Here is a 21,819-nt window from a genome sequence, read left to right as displayed (position 1 = left end):
CTTGGAATCCGGCTCAACATATTGCTTCTAAATACCACTGTAACATATCCCCAGGGTGTGTGTGTTGAGTGTAGGCCTAAAAGCGCCTGGGGAAGACACACGGAAGAGATGACTCAAACACACTTGAAAATGTTAATAGCTTCTCAGGGGTAAGGTTAGTGACCTTTTCCGTGTATTCCCCCAGTAATGTAGACTCTTTTTTTTTTAAAGAGCTGCGAATTTATCGGATTTTTCGACCAACTCTGCCATTCAGAACAGAAGTTTGTAAATGGCCTTGAGGCTGTCTATTGATTAACTGTAGAGAAAGAGCAAACTTAGATTCTCTCCTCTGTCAAAGCAGGTTATCTTCCCAGCAAACCATACAAGCTGCATTTTCTACCTTTTAATCATGTTTTACTGATTACCGTTTCCCTCTGCTACACTTGAATCATAGATGGGAACTGAGTGTTATGAAAAATGTATCCGGGTGAAGCAGAAAAATAACATTCATTTCATGCTGTGTATTTAGGCGAATACTTTATTCCATTTATTAGAAAATAGTAGCTGGGCTGATGAATAAAACAGTGTTTTGCTTGAGAGGTGGAAAATGAGAAGGATATGATGTGAATCACTTTGAAGACAAAAGAAGCCTGACAACAATCAAGAGGCGCAGCTCAGACAGAGAGAGAGACACAAAGAGGGAGAGAGGAGGTACGAGAGAGGGAAATACGGGGAGATAGAGAGAGTGTGGCGGGGGGGGTGTAAAAAAAAATCTGGATTGTGTGATACAGATAGACAGAGAGAAAGAAAGACAGAGAGCGATAGAGGGAAAGGGAAGGCGGGAACATGAAAGAGCAGGGAACAGACATGGAGTGGAGGGGTAGAGATGAAGCGAGAGCTGGAGAAAGAGAGTGAGAGATGGATGGTGTGAGCGTGGAAGTGAAAGGTAGTCAGGGCACTGAGACACATAGAGAGTACAGGGTCACTCACAGGCCGTAGGCAGAGTTGATGTCCAGGCTGGTGATCTGCTGGGGGGGCTCTCCATCCACCCACTGCAGCTGCACCACCATCTCAGCCTGGTACCCCGGGGGCATCCGCACTGGGCGACTCTTCACCCTGACATACAGAGCAGGACGGGGAGGGAGAGGATGGAGGGAAAGGGGGAGGGAGGAGGGGAAAACGGTAGAGGTAGAGATAGAAAGAGAGTTGAAGGAGATTGTTAAGAGCGAGGGGAGCTTGAGAGTTAGAAGGAGAAAGGGAGAGATTGGACGTGTGATGCACATCGATTCACTCGTCCGGACGCTGTTGTTCAATATATCGTCTGCATTTTCTTAGGAACTCTGCGTAAATCGGGTTTTTCCAGTGGAGCCAGTTGAGGTGGCTGACAGGAGGGACTCACTTGAGGCAGGGGAGGCTGTCCTGTGTGCCACTGCCAGGGCTACCGGGCGGCTGGGGGGAGTGGGAACTGGGGTCCGAGAAACACGGGTTGTTCTCTGCCTCTGACGGGGAGATGACGTCCTCTGAATCAAACTGCAGGCGCACCTCTAGTGACTGTCAAACACATGCACACACACATAGATGCAGAGATTTGCTGGGACTGATATAGCAAGCATACTCACTGGCATACCTCACTAAACAAGTCAACTAACCCTCAAGCCCTTTATACGTTAAAATCAGGTGTTCTGGTGGTAAAACAACTGTGGAATGTAAAATGACTAGGGAAGCGGGTTTGGAAACGTCTCTCATCCACTCACCACTATCTGCGTGTTGGCGTCGTGTTTGCTGAACCGGTAGAGGATGACGTGGGCAGAAATGCCCACCACACAGAAGAGACGGCTATGTGGGCACCAGCTGACCATCTGAACGGCGTAGGGGTCTTCCTCTACCAGCTCGCCCGCCCGACCCTCTCCCGCCTTGGGCTTCTCAAACACCTTAGACGTCTTCAGCTTGTACAGCATCTGCAGTGTAACTGGTCACACAAGACAGGGAGGTATATAGATTGCGTTCCAAATGGCCCTTTGTAGTGCGCTACTTTTGACCAGGGCCTAAAGGGAATAGGGTTTACAGTATATGTAAAAATCCAAATAACTTCTCAGATCTTCATTGTAAAGGATTTAAACACTGTTTCCCATGGTTGTTCAATGAACCATAAACAATTAATGAACATGTACCTGTGGAACGGTCGTTAAGACACTAACAACTTACAGACGGTAGGCATTTAAGGTCACAGTTGTGAAAACGTAGGACACTAAAGAGGCCTTTCTACGGACTCTGAAAAACACCAAAAGAAAGATGCCCAGGGTCCCTGCTCATCTGCATGAACGTGCCTTAGGCATGCTGCAAGGAGGCATGAGGACAGCAGATGTGGCCAGGGCAATAAATTGCAATGTCCGTACTGTGAGAAGCCTACGACAGCGCTACAGGGAGACAGGACAGACAGCTAATCGTCCTCGCAGTGGCAGACCACGTGTAACAACACCTGCACAGGATCAGTACATCCGAACATCACACCTTCGGGACAGGTACAGGATGACAACAACCCACCGTCACTAGACCAGACAGGACTGGTAAAAAGTGCTCTTCTCTGACGAGTCGCGGTTTTGTCTCACCAGGGGTGATGGTCGGATTCGCATTTATCGTCGAAGGAATGAGCGTTACACTGAGGCCTGTACTCTGGAGTGTGATCGATTTGGAGGTGGAGGGTCCGTCATGGTCTGGGGCGGTGTGTCACAGCATCATCAGACTGAGCTTGTTGTCATTGCAACAATCTCAATGCTGTGTGTTACAGGGAAGACAACCTCCTCCCTCATGTGGTACTCTTCCTGCAGGCTCACCCTGACATGACCCTCCAGCATGACAATGCCACCAGCCATACTGCTCGTTCTGTGTGTGATTTCCAGCAAGACAGGAATGTCAGTATTCTGCCATGGCCAGCAAAGACCCCAGATCTCAATCCCATCGAGCACATCTGGGACCTGTTGGATTGGAGGGTGAGGGCTAGGGCCATTCCCCCCAGAAATGTCTGGGAACTTGCAGGTGCCTTGGTGGAAGAGTGGGATAACATCTCACAGCAATAACTGGCAAATCTGGTGCCGTCCATGAGGAGATGCACTGCAGTACTTAATGCAGCTGGTGGCCACACCAGGTACTGACTGATACTTTTCATTTTGACCCCCCCTTTGTTCAGGGACACATTATTCCATTTCTGTTAGTCACATGTCTGTGGCACTTGTTCAGTTTATGTCTCAGTTGTTGAATCTTGTTATGTTCATACAAATATTTACACATGTTAAGTTTGCTGAAAATAAACGCAGTTGACAGTGAGAGGCCGTTTATAAATGGATGAATGTAGTTATTATGGGGCGACGGATAGCCTAGCGGTAATAGCATTGGGCCAGTAACCGAAAGGTTGCTCGTTCGAAATTCCTGCGCTGACTAGGTGAAAAATCTGCCGATCTGCCCTTGAGCAAGGCACTTAACCCTAATTGCGTCAATAATGGCTGATCCCTGCCCATGACCCACACTCTCCGAGGGTGTCTCAGGGGTGTCGGAAAGGCAAACAAAAATACACTTCCACTTCGCACTTGTACAGGTCACCCATACGCGAAACAGGACAAGAGTAAGCACCGCCTACTTGACTTGACTTTACTCTACTACCCCACCACGTTATGTAATCGTACACGACACGTCTTAGAGATTATTGCCGACATTCAGCGTAAGAGAGGGTGGAGGGAGAGAACTTACTAGCAGAGGCGTCCCAAAACTTTACGGTTCCGTCTGCATGTCTGCAGAAAGGATCAAAGACAGGGAAAGAGGTCAAGATCACAGACAGGGAAAGAGGTCAAGATCAAAGACAGGGAAAGAGGTCAAGATCAAAGACAGGGAAAGAGGTCAAGATCAAAGACAGGGAAAGAGGTCAAGATCACAGACAGGGAAAGAGGTCAAGATCAAAGACAGGGAAAGAGGTCAAGATCAAAGACAGGGAAAGAGGTCAAGATCAAAGACAGGGAAAGAGGTCAAGATCAAAGACAGGGAAAGAGGTCAAGAGCACAGTCCATTTCTAAAACTGTAGCAGAATGAAACATTCCCACACTAATGCTTCTACCAATGATAAACACCAGAGGAAAACTTTACTACATCCTGTCTGAATAAATAGAACCAGTGACTCAATGTTTGTTCACACCTACTGGGAACAGATGTCAATTCTACGCGTATTCCACATTGGTTCCAGGTCCTTTCATTGAAATGACGTGGAAACGACGTTGTTTCAACGAGTGTGTGCCCAGTGGCCAAGCTTTCAAAAAAAAAAAACAAGTCTCCATCCAACAGCATGGAACCCACTGACTTACCCTGTGACGATGATCTCTGGGTAGGTTTGTGAGCCTAGTGTCCATGTGCCACCGCTCACTGGCCACTCCTGTCATCAATTAAACAGGTGGTCATGGATTGTAAGAAACAGCAGGTCATGAACTGAAAAATGCAGGACGTAATTGAGTTTTTTTGTTTGTTGCTTCAGCCACCTTGTCATTGTCTGACCTATGACCTGTAGCGTACCTTGTGGCTGTAGCCAGTCTTCTTCTGCTTGGCCCCTATGGAGTAGAGGATGGGGATGATGTCAGGAGGGCACTCAGCGAAGTAAGCCGTACAGGTGACAGGAGACTCGTGGATGTCCATTGGGTAGGGGTTCTCAAAGATGGGGAAGCTGCAGAAGGGAGAGGGAACTGTTATAGCGTACATGTAGAGTTCTCACCAGGGAGACGTGGACGTCTGTGACTGCTACAGAACGTCATCACCAAAATATCTAAATAGCAAAGAAGCCAAAGGTACACTGCTCTGAGTATTGCAGTTCATGTACACTGAGTGGACAAAACATTAAGAACACCTTTCTGATATTGAGTTGACCTCAGAAACAGCCTCAATTGCTTGCGGCGTGGACTCTACAAGGTGTCGAAAGCGTTCCACCGGGATGCTGGCCCCATGTTGACTCCAACACTTCCCACAGTTGTGTCAAGTTGGCTGGATGTCCTTTGGGTGTTACTTTAGACCATTCTTGACACACACGGGAAACTGTTGAGCGTGGAAAAACCCAGCAGCGTTGCAGTTCTTGACACAAACCGGTGCGCCAGGCACCCACTACTCCTCCCCTTCATCGACACTGACCGAAGTGGATTTAACAAGTGACATCAATAAGGGATCCTAGCGTTCACCTGGATTCATAGAAAGAGCAGGTGGTCCTAATGTTTTGTAGTGTATATCTAATGGGTATTTTTTTGCAGGGAGATAACCTCACCCAGGTCACCACTTATGTTCTTCCCAGCACCTTATTGTCCAATTAGTGTTTCTTATCAACATCCTTATAATGTTAACACAGCTACTGATAACTAGCTTGGACGTCCCTGTCCCTCCTTCAGCTCCCTCCATCATAGGGCTGATGTATCATCGACAGAGAGTGTCATCAAGGAGGCTATTTTAAGAAGAGCAGTGGACATAGGTGTGACGGTGTCACAGTGACATGGTCTTTGTCCTGCTTCCTGAGTGATGATGACACGTTAGTGACAGACAGCTGACCGGAGTGGCAGGGGACTAAGGTTCTCTCAAGGCAATGTGACACATTTGGGTGGATGTGTGTTGTGTGTGTGTGTGTGTGTGTGTATGTGTCTGTGTTCGTTTATTTTCTTTGTTTTAATGGCCATCTGTAACCCTCTCTCTTAATCAGCCAATGGAATGTGCCGATAGTGTGTCTATGTTTAAATCCATTGATGCTGTTTGGGACTCTTATAGCTGTTACGTGGTGTTAGAGGGCTGTTACCCCTCCTGTCACATCGAGTCACATCAGGAGGTGACAGTCTGCTCCCCTCTGGACCACAGCAGGACACCTCACTGCACTGCAGGAAGGTGTGTGTGTGTGTGTGTGTGTGTGTGTGTGTGTGTGTGTGTGTGTGTGTGTGTGTGTGTGTGTGTGTGTGTGTGTGTGTGTGTGTGTGTGCGTGTGTGCGAGTGTGCGTGTGTGCGTGTGTGTCGTACATACTTGCTCTGTGTCAGATCCACCACGATGAAGTCCTTTTCTAAAAGCACAACCACCGCATAAGGATCCTGGACCTCTGTAGACAGTCACATAGATATGCAGAGTAGTGAATTACATTCATACACAGAACCAATAGATGTAGTAGACACAGGGAACGTAATACGGTGGAAATCCTTCACTCCAATACTTCAAATAGAAATGTAAATATATGAATGGGCACGTGTGTGTGCGCGAGCGTGTGTACTTTGTACTGAAGTCCCTGTTCCTCTGCTCTCCCAGGTATGTGACAGAGAGAGAGCAGATATAGTAATTTAAGGTCTCACAGAGGCACTCATTACCATCACACCTTTGACTCAAATTAGACTAATTATCATGGAGAGAGAGAGAGAGAGAGAGACAGAGAGAGAGACAGAGACAGAGACAGAGACAGAGTAAGAGTCAGCAAGTGAGTGAAAGAAAGAGGGCCAGTGAAAGAGAGAGGGCCAGTGAAAGAGAGAGGGCCAGTGAGAGAGAGAGAGAGAGAGAGAGAGTCGAAAACAGCATGTCCAGAAACTGGAGCAGGGGGGGGCTTTTACTCCATCTTTCAAACCCAACCTACTGACCTCCACCCCCCCCCCATCCCTTCCCTCACCGTTGGAGTATGGGGTGTCACAGAGTACTAGGAACTCTACGATAGGGTGGTCCATCTCCAGCACTGTGATGGCCTTGCCGTGCATGATGGTCAGGGTGGGCCTCCTTCCACCGGACTTGTCATATGACAGACCCCCAGAGAAGATGACATAGGGCTCACTGCTGTGGAAACAAAGACAAACAGGTCTTAAGGACTGACATTATTGTGATCATATGTCAATATCATGACGGAGTGATCAAGTGTCGCTATGGAATCCAGGAAATATTCAATGTCGGTATAACATAGGATGATTGGTCACGAGAGCGTTCGCAAACTTGTCACACAAAAGACGGACAGTAAGCTGTCATGGATGATCATGAAAAACATCATGTCCTGTTTACGACAGACAGCTGATGGTTCGCTGACACACCATCCAAGCTAAGCCTTCCCAACACATTTAACCATGAGACTAGGAGAAACATCACAGTGTCTAAAAGAAGTGAAAGATTTAATCAGACCTACAGTATAATATAGATACTTAATGGAGGAATATAAAAAAATCACATGGCAGGATAACGATGTACAGTATATTTCAGCCAATGGTGCCCTTCCTTCCCACAGGGCTGCTTGGCATAATTCTTCCTGTCTGTCTCAGTGACTCCATGGGAACAGAGAGAGACAGTGAGCCCACAGCCCACAGAATGACTGGGAATGTGTTTGTCTGGTCTGGGCCAGACTAACACAACCGCTCAAGGGCACAGCGGTCATCAGAGACAACCACCCACGGTCACAACGGGCGTCATTATCAGACACAATCCACCCACGGTCATGATGACCGTCAGAGACAACCACCCACAGACCTGACGGTCACACCGGTCATCAAACACGAGCACACACGGTCTCACGGTCACAATGACCATCAGACACAACCACAAACCGTCACGGTCACAAAGACCATCAGACACAACCACCCACGGTCACGGTCACAATGACCATCAGACACAACCACCCACGGCCACGGTCACAATGACCATCAGACACAACCACACACGGTCTCACGGTCACAATGACCATCAGACACAACCACCCACGGCCACGGTCACAATGACCATCAGACACAACCACCGGCGGTCCTCCAGATCAGACACAACCACAAACTGTCACGGTCACAAAGACCATCAGACACAACCACAAACTGTCACGGTCACAAAGACCATCAGACACAAACAACCCACGGTAACAATGACCATCAGACACAAACCACCCACGGTCACAATGACCACCAGACACAAACCACCCACAGTCACGGTCACAATGACCATCAGACACAAACCACCCACGGTCACGGTCACAATGACCATCAGACACAAACCACCCACGGTCACGGTCACAATGACCATCAGACACAAACCACCCACGGTCACGGTCACAATGACCATCAGACACAAACCACCCACGGTCACGGTCACAATGACCATCAGACACAAACCACCCACGGTCATAATGGCCATAAGATAACAACCGCCCCCCCGTCAAAGTCAGGGTCATGGCCGTGAGTAACAAGAGCGTTGTGCTGTTGTCTCTCAGCATTACAAAGCGTGGTCACACCCTGAAAGGCACAGTCTAAAGTGTTGTCTCAGTCTCAGTGGTGCACCTGGGCTTCCTTTGCTTGTCAATCTAGCTCTTTAATACACAACTACAACTATATGATTTACAAGCCTCCATTGTAATTGACGAGCCACTGAAGGGAGAAATAGGAAGAGATAATTAGGAACAATCATGCATTCCAAACAGTCAACACAGAGCATCAAGCCAAGAGGGAATTCTGCTTCAGAGGCACCTATCAATCCCATGTCTGGAGATGAAATGCTTCTTAACAGCTCCCTGGTAAAGGCTCCCTGTATTTTCTACTGTTTTCTGTGATTGAAAGCCAGCGTGTGACTCAGACCTATCTGGAGCTCGTTCCTACCAGGTTTCACTTCTGAACAACACGCTGTGATCAAAATAGTTTTTGGCAAATACAAACATCGGAAACTTGACAAATACATGTTTCACTACAGGGGAACTGCTCTTGGCAATAATTTGAAATATCATAGGGAAAATGTCTCTATTTGAGGGTAAATAGAATAGAAAGCAACAACCTTTATGAAAAGTGGTTATGGCAAAGACATTTCATTTGACAGAACACAAGCCAGCTTCGCCTGGCACTAGAGTGCCATGTTGGTTCGCACAGCACAGGGTGGGATGGAGGGATCTGGGGTCTGTTGGGTAGGTAGGTGTATGAGATGAAGAGAGGCAGAGTATTCACCTGTTCCTGGAGGTCTTGTATTCCACCTTGAGGATGGGCTTACACGACTCTTTCCTCCCGTCCTTCAGTATCTTCCCTGGGGGGAGACGGGGGGAAAAAAAAGGGGAAGCCATGTTGGGCACATCAACAAAATGAGCCAGTTATGTTGTTTTTAATCCTCATATCATTAGATAGTTATGACTTTGTTGTCCAAGCTTCTTCACCACCGTCTCTCTTCAAATCCAACTGCAATTGGAAATGGATTCAAGTGTCCCGTGTGAATTTAAGTATGCTTCCTCTCTCTCTCTCTCTTTCTCTTCTCTCGGAAGACCTGAGCCCTAGGACCATGCCTCAGGACTACCTGTCATGATGACTAAACTCTCTCTCTAACTCTCTCTCTAACTCTCTCTCTAACTCTCTCTCTAACTCTCTCTCTAACTCTGAATGATCGCCTATGAAAAGCCAACTGACATTTACTCCTGAGGTGCTGACCTGTTGCACCCTCTACAACCACTGTGATTATTATTATTTGACCCTGCTGGTCATCTATGAACACTTGAACATCTTGGCCATGTACTGTTATAATCTTCACCCGGCACAGCCTGAAGAGGACTAGACACGGTGCTTCTACATCTGCATTGCTTTGCTGTTTGGGGTTTTAGGCTGAGTTTCTGTATAGGACTTTGTGACATCAGCTGATGTAAGAAGGGCTTTATAAATACATTTGATTGATTGATTGATGTCAGACTGATCCAACACTAGGCCTATACACAGCTCAAAGTGATGTCTGACTGATCCAACACCAGGCCAATACACAGCTCAAAGTGATGTCTGACTGATCCAACACCAGGCCTATACACAGCTCAAAGTGATGTCTGACTGATCCAACACCAGGCCTATACACAGCTCAAAGTGATGTCTAACTGATCTAACACCAGGCCTATACACAGCTCAAAGTGATGTCTGACTGATCCAACACCAGGCCTATACACAGCTCAAAGTGATGTCTGACTGATCCAACACCAGGCCTATACACAGCTCAAAGTGATGTCTGACTGATCCAACACCAGGCCTATACACAGCTCAAAGTGATGTCTGACTGATCTAACACCAGGCCTATACACAGCTCAAAGTGATGTCTGACTGATCCAACACCAGGCCTATACACAGCTCAAAGTGATGTCTGACTGATCCAACACCAGGCCTATACACAGCTCAAAGTGATGTCTGACTGATCCAACACCAGGCCTATACACAGCTCAAAGTGATGTCTAACTGATCTAACACCAGGCCTATACACAGCTCAAAGTGATGTCTGACTGATCCAACACCAGGCCTATACACAGCTCAAAGTGATGTCTGACTGATCCAACACCAGGCCTATACACAGCTCAAAGTGATGTCTGACTGATCCAACACCAGGCCTATACACAGCTCAAAGTGATGTCTGACTGATCCAACACCAGGCCTATACACAGCTCAAAGTGATGTCTGACTGATCCAACACCAGGCCTATACACAGCTCAAAGTGATGTCTAACTGATCTAACACCAGGCCTATACACAGCTCAAAGTGATGTCTGACTGATCCAACACCAGGCCTATACACAGCTCAAAGTGATGTCTAACTGATCTAACACCAGGCCTATACACTGCTCAAAGTGATGTCTGACTGATCCAACACCAGGCCTATACACAGCTCAAAGTGATGTCTGACTGATCCAACACCAGGCCTATACACAGCTCAAAGTGATGTCTGACTGATCCAACACCAGGCCTAAACTAAATTCACATGGCAGGATAACGATGTACAGTATATTTCAGCCAATCGTGCCCTTCCTTCCCACAGTGCTGCTTGGCAAAATCCTTCCTGTCTGTCTCAGTGAGTCAGCCAGAACAGAGAGAGATAGTTAGCCCACAGCCCACAGAATGACTGTGAATGTGTTCGTCTGGTCTGGGCCACCCACAGGCACGGCGGTCATCAGAGACAACCACCCATGGCCAAGACGGGCATCACGATCATACACAAACCACCCACAGCCATGAAGACGATCAGACTAACACAGCTATGGTCCCGATAGACAGATCTTCGGTCCTCTATTCCGTCCCTATTACTCATCCCCAGTGTGACAGGCAGTCAGATAGACAGACACGGTGTGTCCTTCCTGAGTGTCTGGTGGAGTCTTTCATGAGGAAAGTCACAGGGTCAAACTGTGCCGCCTACACACAGACCACGCCGACACAGCGTCAGAGAGCAAAGGCTGTGGCAGAAACGCAGAGCTTGCTCATTGCAATCAGAGCTCCTCAAAGAGTATTCAGCGAACATCTGACCTGATGAGGCATCTATTCATCTGCTGGGTGACGGAGTGTACGCTCAGGACCTTGGAAAATCTACGGACTCACCAAGTCACTGTAACGTGTCTTGACGTTAGCGGCAGCAAAGGTTCATGATTTAAAGCACTATCAATCGATGCCATGTGTTTTCGCTCGTGTCTAGATCCGCAAATCCATCTACATCGCAAACGTCCCCTCAATGACCACCGCATGTGCTGTGTCACCACGTTGGGGTCAGGGCTGTAGGGTCTTAGGTCAGAGGTTATGTGTGTGTGTGCGTGTGCCTCACCGTGAGGGTAGGTGATCTGAATGGGCCTGGCTGTGTTTCTCAGGTTCCACATAGTCAGGCTGCCATCTGAGTGGCTGCACATGAACTGCTTCCCCTCGTGATGCCAGCTCACAGAATGGATAGCCTGGAGAGAGAGGTAAAGGGTATAGGGAAGGAGAGGGAGGTAAAGGGTATAGGGAAGGAGAGAGACACAGAGAGAGAGGTAAAGGGTATAGGGAAGGAGAGGGAGGTAAAGGGTATAGGGAAGGAGAGAGAAACAGAGAGAGAGGTAAAGGGTATAGGGAAGGAGAGAGACACAGAGAGAGAGGTAAAGGGTATAGGGAAGGAGAGAGAAACAGAGAGAGAGGTAAAGGGTATAGGGAAGGAGAGAGAAACAGAGAGAGAGGTAAAGGGTATAGGGAAGGAGAGGGAGGTAAAGGGTATAGGGAAGGAGAGGGAGGTAAAGGGTATAGGGAAGGAGAGAGACACAGAGAGAGAGGTAAAGGGTATAGGGAAGGAGAGAGAAACAGAGAGAGAGGTAAAGGGTATAGGGAAGGAGAGAGAAACAGAGAGAGAGGTAAAGGGTATAGGGAAGGAGAGAGAAACAGAGAGAGAGGTAAAGGGTATAGGGAAGGAGAGAGAAACACAGAAGAGAGAGAAACAGTAAAGGGTATAGGGAAGGAGGGAGAGAGAGAGGTAAAGGGTATAGGGAAGGAGGGAGGTAAAGGGTAAAGGAGAGAAACAGAAAGAGAGGTAAAGGGTATAGGGAAGGAGAGAGAAACAGAGAGAGAGGTAAAGGGTATAGGGAAGGAGAGAGACACAGAGAGAGAGGTAAAGGGTATAGGGAAGGAGGGAGAGGTAAAGGGTATAGGGAAGGAGGGAGGGTAACGTGGAAGGAGGGAGAAACAGAGAGAGAGGTGAAGAGTATAGGGAAGGAGGGAGGGTAACGTGGAAGGAGGGAGAAACAGAGAGAGATGTAAAGGGTATAGCGAAGGAGAGAGGGAGGGTAACGTGGAAGGAGGGAGACACAGAGAGAGAGGTAAAGGGTATAGGGAAGGAGGGAGGGTAACGTGGAAGGAGGGAGAAACAGAGAGAGAGGTAAAGGGTATAGGGACGGAGGGAGGGTAACGTGGAAGGAGGGAGAAACAGAGAGAGAGGTAAAGGGTATAGGGACGGAGGGAGGGTAACGTGGAAGGAGGGAGAAACAGAGAGAGAGGTAAAGGGTATAAGGAAGGAGGGAGGGTAACGTGGAAGGAGGGAGAAACAGAGAGAGAGGTAAAGGGTATAGGGAAGGAGGGAGGGTAACGTGGAAAGAGAAACAGAGAGAAAGCGAGACAGATATTACAGTTACTGATCAAAGAAATAGGTTGTCACTTCTATTATCATTCCCTTCCCATTACAGTTGTTGATCCAAATAAATAAATCGGTGACGATTATTCCCTCACAGTATATATATATATACTTTGCACAGTAGTGTAATGAATCACTTTTCCTAGGGAATAGTCAGTAAAATGATAATAGGTAATATATCATTTTTTGGGGGGGAAGTAACAACACCAATGTGAGGATAGGAATGCAGTCCTTCAACCACAGTTAACCTAGCAGCTAAAACCAATGAGTGCTGTCCCTCCACTAACCTGGTGTTAAATAAGAGAGGACACGACTAGAACTGGACTGATTAGAACCCGTGAGAGGGATCAGTAGCACAAACTACGCACAGAACCGGAGAGCTCCGGGACATCAACGGAGGAGAGGAGAAAGAAAGGAAATTGACAGGTGTAGATGTTGCTTGCCTGTGATATTAAAGGAGCCAGAAATGACTTGGGAGAATTCATGAGCCAGTTAATCGAACTGCACTAATGAAAAACTATAGGTTTCAGCAGAGAGCTCCTCTACCAGCCTTTGTAATGGGGTTTGCTTTTTATTCCCGGAGAGTGAGTGATAGATATACGGATAGATATATATATATATATATATATATATATATATATATATATATATATATATATATATATATATATATATATATATATATATATATATATATATATATATATAAAAAGAGGGAGTGTTGTAAAATCTGAAGCGCCCTCCAATGCATCGGCCTCTTCTGTGACGAGCATCGGGCTCCGAGCGGAGAGCTGTGTGATATCTGGAGCGCTGTGTGATATCTGGAGCACTGTGTGATATCTGGAGCGCTGTGTGATATCTGGAGCTCTGTGTGATATCTGGAGCGCTGTGTGATATCTGGAGCGCTGTGTGATATCTGGAGCGCTGTGTGATATCTGGAGCGCTGTGTGATATCTGGAGCGCTGTGTGATATCTGGAGCGCTGTGTGATATCTGGAGCGCTGTGTGATATCTGGAGCGCTGTGTGATATCTGGAGAGCTGTGTGATATCTGGAGCTGTGTGATATCTGTGTGTGATATCTGGAGCGCTGTGTGATATCTGGAGCGCTGTGCTGGAGAGCTGTGTGATATCTGGAGCGCTGTGTGATATCTGGAGCGCTGTGATATCTGGAGCGCTGTGTGATATCTGCTGTGTGATGTGTGTGATATCTGATATCTGGAGCGCTGTGTGATATCTGGAGCGCTGTGTGATATCTGGAGCGCTGTGTGATATCTGGAGCGCTGTGTGATATCTGGAGCTGCTGTGTGATATCTGGAGCGCTGTGTGATATCTGGAGCGCTGTGTGATATCTGGAGCGCTGTGTGATATCTGTGTGTGATATCTGGAGCGCTGTGTGATATCTGGATATCTGCGCTGTGTGATATCTGTGATATCTGGAGCGCTGTGTGATATCTGGAGCGCTGTGTGATATCTGGAGCGCTGTGTGATATCTGGAGCGCTGTGTGATATCTGGAGCGCTGTGTGATATCTGGAGCGCTGTGTGATATCTGGAGAGCTGTGTGATATCTGGAGAGCTGTGTGATATCTGGAGCGCTGTGTGATATCTGGAGCGCTGTGTGATATCTGGAGCGCGGTGTGATATCTGGAGAGCTGTGTGATATCTGGAGCGCTGTGTGATATCTGGAGCGCTGTGTGATATCTGGAGAGCTGTGTGATATCTGGAGCGCTGTGTGATATCTGGAGCGCTGTGTGATATCTGGAGCGTTGCTATTTATCCTCCCGTTCCTCTCTTCTCCCGGGCTCGCATCGGGAGCGTCACACAAAGAGCCTTCCTTAATGAATCATGGCAGAGCGAGAGCTCCTTTTGTCCTACGCGCTCGGCTTTTGTCTAGGCTGCCATGGCGATGCCTCTCCCCTTGTCATGTTCTAAATCGTCTACGATGGTGAGGCCCTAGCAACGTGGAGGCACCAGAAACGGGCATCCATCAGGCATCACACTGGGTAATTAACACTGACAGACCTGTTCTAATGACTCCTCTTTAGAAATAAGGGGAGGAAGGTAGAGGTTTAACTGGTGCCTGAAGGGCGAGTAGGGGCGTATAGGTTACAAATCATGTACACTGTCAATGTTTAATCAGATAGGGCCCTTACATCATCCCTGATTGTGTGACCTTACGTAAACACACTTTTACGGGACTCTTAATGAACCCTAAGAAAGTATCCATGTAAAAGAAGCTCCCACACAGTCTTAGGTAAACCTTATATCAGACAGTCCATGTGGGTGAAATCACTTGTTCAGCTGTCTGCTAGTGGGAGAAAGAGATAGAGAGAGAGAGAATGAAATATAGTACTCGCCTCATCGTAGTAGATTCTGAAGTCAACCTTCTTGGCTCGGAGGTCCCATTGGACCACTGTTCCACTCTCAAACCCTATCAGCAACTGTGGAGGAGGTCGAGGGGGGAAGACAGGTAGAGAGGGGGAGACAGGTAGAGGGGGAAGACAGGTAGAGGGGGGGAGACAGGTAGAGGGAGGGGAGACAGGTAGAGTTAAGACAGGTAGAGGGGGAAGACAGGTAGAGGGGGGGAGACAGGTAGAGGGGGGGAGACAGATAGAGGGGGGGAGACAGGTAGAGGGGGGGAGACAGGTGGAGGGAGGGGAGACAGGTAGAGGGGGAAGACAGTTAGGGGGGGAGACAGGTAAAGGGGGAAGACAGGTAGAGAGGGGGAGACAGGTAGAGGGGGGAAGACAGGTAGAGGGGGGAGACAGGTAGAGGGAGGGAGACAGGTAGAGGGGGGAAGACAGGTAGAGGGGGAAGACAGGTAGAGGGGGGGAAGACAGGTAGAGAGGGGAGACAGGTAGAAGGGGGAAGACAGGTAGAGGGAGGGGAGACAGGTAGAGGGGGAAGACAGGTAGAGGGAGGGGAGACAGGTAGAGGGGGAAGACAGGTAGAGGGGGGGAAGACAGGTAGAGGGAGGGGAGACAGGTAGAGGGGGAAGACAGGTAGAGGGAGACAGGTAGAGGGTGGGGAGACAGGTAGAAGGGGAAGACAGGTAGAGGGAGGGGAAACAGGTAGAGGGAGGGGAGACAGGTAGAGGGAAGGGAGACAGGTAGAGGGAGGGGAGACAGGTAGAAGGGGGAAGACAGGTAGAGGGAGGGGAGACAGGTAGAGGGAGGGGAGACAGGTAGAGGGGGAAGGCAGGTAGAGGGAGGGGAGACAGGTAGAGGGGGAAGACAGGTAGAGGGGGAAGACAGGTAGAGGGAGGGGAGACCGGTAGAGGGAGGGGAGACAGATAGAGGGTGGGGAGAAAGGTAGAGGGGGAAGACAGGTGGAGGGAGGGGAGACAGGTAGAGGGAGACAGGTAGAGGGTGGGGAGACAGGTAGAAGGGGGAAGACAGGTAGAGGGAGGGGAGACAGGTAGAGGGAGGGGAGACAGGTAGAGGGAAGGGAGACAGGTAGAGGGAGGGGAGACAGGTAGAAGGGGGAAGACAGGTAGAGGGAGGGGAGACAGGTAGAGGGAGGGGAGACAGGTAGAGGGAGGGAAGACAGGTAGAGGGAGGGAAGACAGGTAGAGGGAGGGAAGACAGGTAGAAAGGGGGATGACAGGTAGAGGGGGAAGACAGGTAGAGGGAGGGAAGACAGGTAGAAAGGGGGATGACAGGTAGAGGGGGAAGACAGGTAGAGGGAGGGAAGACAGGTAGAGGGGGGAAGACAGGTAGAGGGAGGGGACAGGTAGAGGGAGGGGAGACAGGTAGAGGGAGGGGAGACAAATAGAGGGTGGGAAGACAGGTAGAGGGAGGGAAGACAAATAGAGGGTGGGAAGACAGGTAGAGGGAGGGAAGACAAATAGAGGGTGGGAAGACAGGTAGAGAGAGGGAAGACAGGTAGAGGGAGGGAAGACAGTTAGAGGGGGAAGACAGGTAGAGGGGGAAGACAGGTAGAGAGAGGAAGACAGGTAGAGGGAGGGAAGACAGGTAGAGGGAGGGAAGACAGGTAGAGGGGGAAGACAGGTAGAGGGGGAAGACAGGTAGAGGGAGGGAAGACAGGTAGAGAGAGGGAAGACAGGTAGAGGGAGGGAAGACAGTTAGAGGGGGAAGACAGGTAGAGGGGGAAGACAGGTAGAGGGGGAAGACAGGTAGAGGGGGAAGACAGGTAGAGAGAGGGAAGACAGGTAGAGGGAAGGGAAGACAGGTAGAGGGAGGGGAGACAAATAGAGGGAGGAGGATAAAGAACAGGGAGAGAATTCGAGAGAGGGAAGACAGGATCAAATCATTGAACATTGAAATAAGAGTCTTATAGACTTGAACTTGTCTCAGTAAACAGAAACGTTTTCCTCTCTCTCCCCCTTTCCAGATGTAGTGGCCCCTGGCTTGTAGCTCCAGTGGCCGTGGTTCTCTCCCTGTGGGAGATGTGATTAGAAGGATTGGAAGGGATGATCTTCACCATGAGTGTTCCACTCAGCACACAACCAATCTGCTCCCTCTGCCTGTCTCTCTCCGGCTAGCTCTTATCCCTGTGTGTGATTTATAGAGGATTTACTTTTTGGGGAGGAGGACTGGGAGACGTCTGAAGGGTTTAGGAGAGGATGGGATATGGGGCATATATATAGAGAGAGAGAGAGGGAGAAGAAGAGTGGCCTTTTGTCAGCGAAAAATCTCAAATCCACTGGCTCTGCAGTTTTTGATTAATGAGAAACAGCACATACACGAGGTTCACAGGGATATGCCAAGACGCTGGTCGTGTCCAAATACTAGCGTTCAACATATTAGGTATTTTGGGTATGTGAAAAAATAAAATGTTATAATAAGTTAATAAACAAGATGTCATATTCATTTGGGCTTTTTATACAGGAGAATTCACGACTACTGTGGAGGAAAATCATCTTTCCAGGCCCACGTCGGTCTGACAACAGCTGATAATTAGCCGAGGGGACACGCCACGCCGAAATGAAGGAACGGCGGGAATCAACGCCATTTGCGGCTTAGACGAGGCATTCTCAGAAGGATGAACCGAGTGTGCCGATATTCGTTGCTTACTGCATTTTTACTAAACAGTACGTTGTAAATAGTATGTATTATTAACCCTGCAGAGAAAATACAGAAGTCTACTTACACACCCCACAGAGATGAAAATATACACACCCCCAGGATGAGAGAGAGAGATAGACACAGACCCACGCACGGAATGACGAATACACACAACCAGAGTAAAAAAGTAGGATGCACAAAGATGCACACACACCCCGCTAAGTACTCCTTAAGAGAGTGGCGCGGAGGGTAATGGCTGTGTCACACAGTGAGACAGACAGAGCAGAGGAGGTGGCGCAGCCTGGAAGAGAGGAGTATTTAAAGGAGGGGATCCTCTGGGGAGGGGAGGATGAGACACTGTGAAAGCACAGATCACACACTGTGGAATGGAGAGCAGGTGGGGTGGAAAACAGGCCGTCTTCACTCTGCCACTCATGGGCCACACGCACGCACGCACGCACACACACACACACACGCCCGCCCGCGTTCACATGCATACCTGCCTCAATTCCTACCACATAACCCTGCGTTACTGCCAATTCAACCAAAACGGCCAGTCTTTCTATCTCAGCACATACATCACCTTGATTTGCTCCAGAAAGTAGTGTGATACTGCTGAAAAAGGTTACCTCCTCCTCACAGGGGACACCAGTGAACATACTGTGGGTAGGCAACATACAGTTGAAGTCGGAAGTTTACATACACTTATGTTGGATTCATTAAAACTCGTTTTTCAACCACTCCACAAATTTCCTGTTAACAAACTATAGTTAGGACATCTACTTTGTGCATGTACTTTTTCTAACAATTGTTTACAGACAGATTATTTCACTTATAATTCACTGTATCATAATTCCAGTGGGTCAGAAGTTTACATACACTAAGCTGACTGTGCCTTTAAACAGCTTGGAAAATTCCAGAAAATGATGTCATGGCATTAGAAGCTTCTGACAGGCTAATTGACACAATTTGAGTCAATTGGAGCTGTACCTGTGGATGTATTTCAAGTCCTTCCTTCAAACTCAGTGCCTCTTTGCTTGACATCATGTGAAAATCAAAAGAAATCAGCCAAGACCTCAGAAAAAAAACTTGTAGACCTCCACAGGTCTGGTTCATCCTTGGGAGCAATTTCCAAACGCCTGAAGGTACTACGTTCATCTGTACAAATAATAGTACGCAAGTATAAACACCATGGGACCACACAGCTGTCATACCGCTCAGGAAGGAGACACGTTCTGTCTCCTAGAGATGAATGTACTTTGGTGCGAAAAGTGCAGATCAATCCCAGAACAACAGCAAAGGTGAATCTTGTGAAGATGCTGGAGCAAACAGGTACAAAATTATCTCTATCCACAGTAAAAACAAGTCCTATATCGACATAACCTGAAAGGCCGCTCAGCAAGGAAGAAGCCACTGTTCCAAAACCGCCATAAAAAAGCCAGACTATGGTTTGCAACTGCACATGGGGACAAAGATCATACTTTATGGAGAAATGTCCTCTGGTCTGATGAAACAACAATAGAACTGTTTGGCCATAATGACCATCATTATGTTAGGAGGAAAAAGGGGGAGACTTGCAAGCTGAAGAACACCATCCCAACAGTGAAGCACGGGGCTAGCAGCATCATGTTGTGGGGGTGCTTTGCTGCAGGAGGGACTGGTGCATTTCACAAAATAGATGGCATCATGAGGCAAGGAAAATGATGTGGATATATTGAAGCAACATCTCAAGACATCAGTCAGGAAGTTAAAGCTTGGTCACATATGGGTCTTCCAAATAGACAATGACCCCAAGCATATTTCCAAAGTTGTGGCAAAATGGCTTAAGAACAACAAAGTCAAGGTATTGAAGTGGCCATCACAAAGCCCTGACCTCAATCCTGTAGAAAATGTGTGGGCAGAACTGAAAAACCTTGTGCGAGCAAGGAGGCCTACAAACCTGACTCAGTTACACCAGCTCTGTTAGGAGGAATGGGCCTAAATTCACCCAACTTATTGTGGGAAGCTTGTGGAAGCCTACCTGAAACATTTGACCCAAGTTAAACTATTTAAAGGCAATGCTACCAAATACTAATTGAGTGTATGTGAACTTCTGACCCACTGGGAATATGATGAAATAAATAAAAGCTGAAATAAATCATTCTCTCTACTATTCTTCTGACATTTCACATTCTTAAAATAAAGTGGTGATCCTATCTGACCTAAGACAGGGAATTCTTACTCTGATTAAATGTCAGGAATTGTGAAAAACTGAGTTTAAATGTATTTGGTTAAGGTGTATGTAAACGTCCGACCTTAACTGTATACCATCACTACCACTGCCTCTATCATACCCACCTTATTGCCTTTACCATGTTGCTCCCTTTACCTGCCTTCATGACATTAACTGGCTCTGACATACACACCCACACCTTCAGAGAAACAATCACATGAAACGTCAAACCTCTCGGTGGCAGAATGCACACATTTATAAGTGCTTTGGGAGGCAGAAAGAGTCTGATATGCTCTCGGCTATAAATCCAAGCAAGAAATATACTTCATATCGCATATGAGTCATCTTCACAAACAGAAGGTCTTTCTCTGTCTTTTTCCTTCTCTCTCTGTCTTTTTCCTTCTCTCTCTGTCTTTTTCCTTCTCTCTCTGTCTTTTTCCTTCTCTCTCTGTCTTTTTCCTTCTCTCTCTGTCTTTTTCCTTCTCTCTCTGTCTTTTTACTTCTCTCTCTGTCTTTTTACTTCTCTCTCTGTCTTTTTCCTTCTCTCTGTCTTTTTCCTTCTCTCTGTCTTTTTACTTCTCTCTCTGTCTTTTTACTTCTCTCTCTGTCTTTTTACTTCTCTCTCTGTCTTTTTCCTTCTCTCTCTGTCTTTTTCCTTCTCTCTCTGTCTTTTTCCTTCTCTCTGTCTTTTTCCTTCTCTCTGTCTTTTTCCTTCTCTCTGTCTTTTTCCTTCTCTCTGTCTTTTTCCTTCTCTCTGTCTTTTTCCTTCTCTCTGTCTTTTTCCTTCTCTCTGTCTTTTTACTTCTCTCTCTGTCTTTTTCTTCTCTCTCTGTCTTTTTACTTCTCTCTCTGTCTTTTTACTTCTCTCTCTGTCTTTTTCCTTCTCTCTGTCTTTTTCCTTCTCTCTGTCTTTTTCCTTCTCTCTGTCTTTTTCCTTCTCTCTCTGTCTTTTTTTCTTCTCTCGTCTTTTTTCCTTCTCTCTGTCTTTTTCCTTCTCTCTGTCTTTTTCCTTCTCTCTCTGTCTTTTTCCTTCTCTCTGTCTTTTTCCTTCTCTCTGTCTTTTTCCTTCTCTCTGTCTTTTTCCTTCTCTCTGTCTTTTTTCCTTCTCTCTGTCTTTTTCCTTCTCTTTTTTCCTTCTCTCTCTGTCTTTTTCCTTCTCTCTGTCTTTTTCCTTCTCTCTGTATTTTTCCTGTCTTTTTCCTTCTCTCTGTCTTTTTCCTTCTCTCTCTGTCTTTTTCCTTCTCTCTGTCTTTTTTCCTTCTCTCTGTCTTTTTTCCTTCTCTCTGTCTTTTTCCTTCTCTCTCTGTCTTTTTCCTTCTCTCTGTCTTTTTCCTTCTCTCTGTCTTTTTCCTTCTCTCTCTGTCTTTTTCCTTCTCTCTGTCTTTTTCCTTCTCTCTGTCTTTTTCCTTCTCTCTCTGTCTTTTTCCTTCTCTCTGTCTTTTTCCTTCTCTCTGTCTTTTTCCTTCTCTCTGTCTTTTTTCTCTCTCTGTCTTTTTCCTTCTCTCTCTGTCTTTTTCCTTCTCTCTCTGTCTTTTTCTCTCTCTGTCTTTTTCCTTCTCTCTCTGTCTTTTTCCTTCTCTCTCTGTCTTTTTCCTTCTCTCTGTCTTTTTTCTCTCTGTCTTTTTTTTTCCTTCTCTCTGTCTTTTTCCTTCTCTCTGTCTTTTTCCTTCTCTCTGTCTTTTTCCTTCTCTCTCTGTCTTTTTCCTTCTCTCTGTCTTTTTCCTTCTCTC

At 47.3% G+C, this 21,819-nt stretch overlaps 1 protein-coding gene across 8 annotated transcripts in view; it reads right to left on the bottom strand.

The window, feature by feature from the left end:
• stxbp5l (syntaxin binding protein 5L) overlaps positions 1 to 21,819 on the bottom strand; it is a 219,727-nt gene that overhangs the window by 40,672 nt on the left and 157,236 nt on the right. For all 8 annotated transcript variants that reach the window (XM_042306775.1, XM_042306778.1, XM_042306776.1 and 5 more), the window contains exons 7-17: positions 15,208 to 15,291; positions 11,524 to 11,647; positions 8,923 to 8,998; positions 6,636 to 6,796; positions 6,008 to 6,080; positions 4,534 to 4,681; positions 4,329 to 4,396; positions 3,724 to 3,764; positions 1,734 to 1,948; positions 1,379 to 1,530; positions 970 to 1,095 (exon numbers count right to left, since the gene is read on the bottom strand). In XM_042306775.1, coding sequence (XP_042162709.1) covers positions 970 to 1,095; positions 1,379 to 1,530; positions 1,734 to 1,948; positions 3,724 to 3,764; positions 4,329 to 4,396; positions 4,534 to 4,681; positions 6,008 to 6,080; positions 6,636 to 6,796; positions 8,923 to 8,998; positions 11,524 to 11,647; positions 15,208 to 15,291 — 1,268 coding nt within the window. The remainder of the gene's footprint in view (positions 1 to 969; positions 1,096 to 1,378; positions 1,531 to 1,733; positions 1,949 to 3,723; positions 3,765 to 4,328; positions 4,397 to 4,533; positions 4,682 to 6,007; positions 6,081 to 6,635; positions 6,797 to 8,922; positions 8,999 to 11,523; positions 11,648 to 15,207; positions 15,292 to 21,819) is intronic.

This window comes from Oncorhynchus tshawytscha, linkage group LG26 (genome assembly GCF_018296145.1).
Source record: "Oncorhynchus tshawytscha isolate Ot180627B linkage group LG26, Otsh_v2.0, whole genome shotgun sequence".
Taxonomy (NCBI): Eukaryota; Metazoa; Chordata; class Actinopteri; order Salmoniformes; family Salmonidae; genus Oncorhynchus; species Oncorhynchus tshawytscha.
Note: the sequence above shows the minus strand (reverse complement) of the source record. Positions and strands in the feature narration are given on the sequence as shown.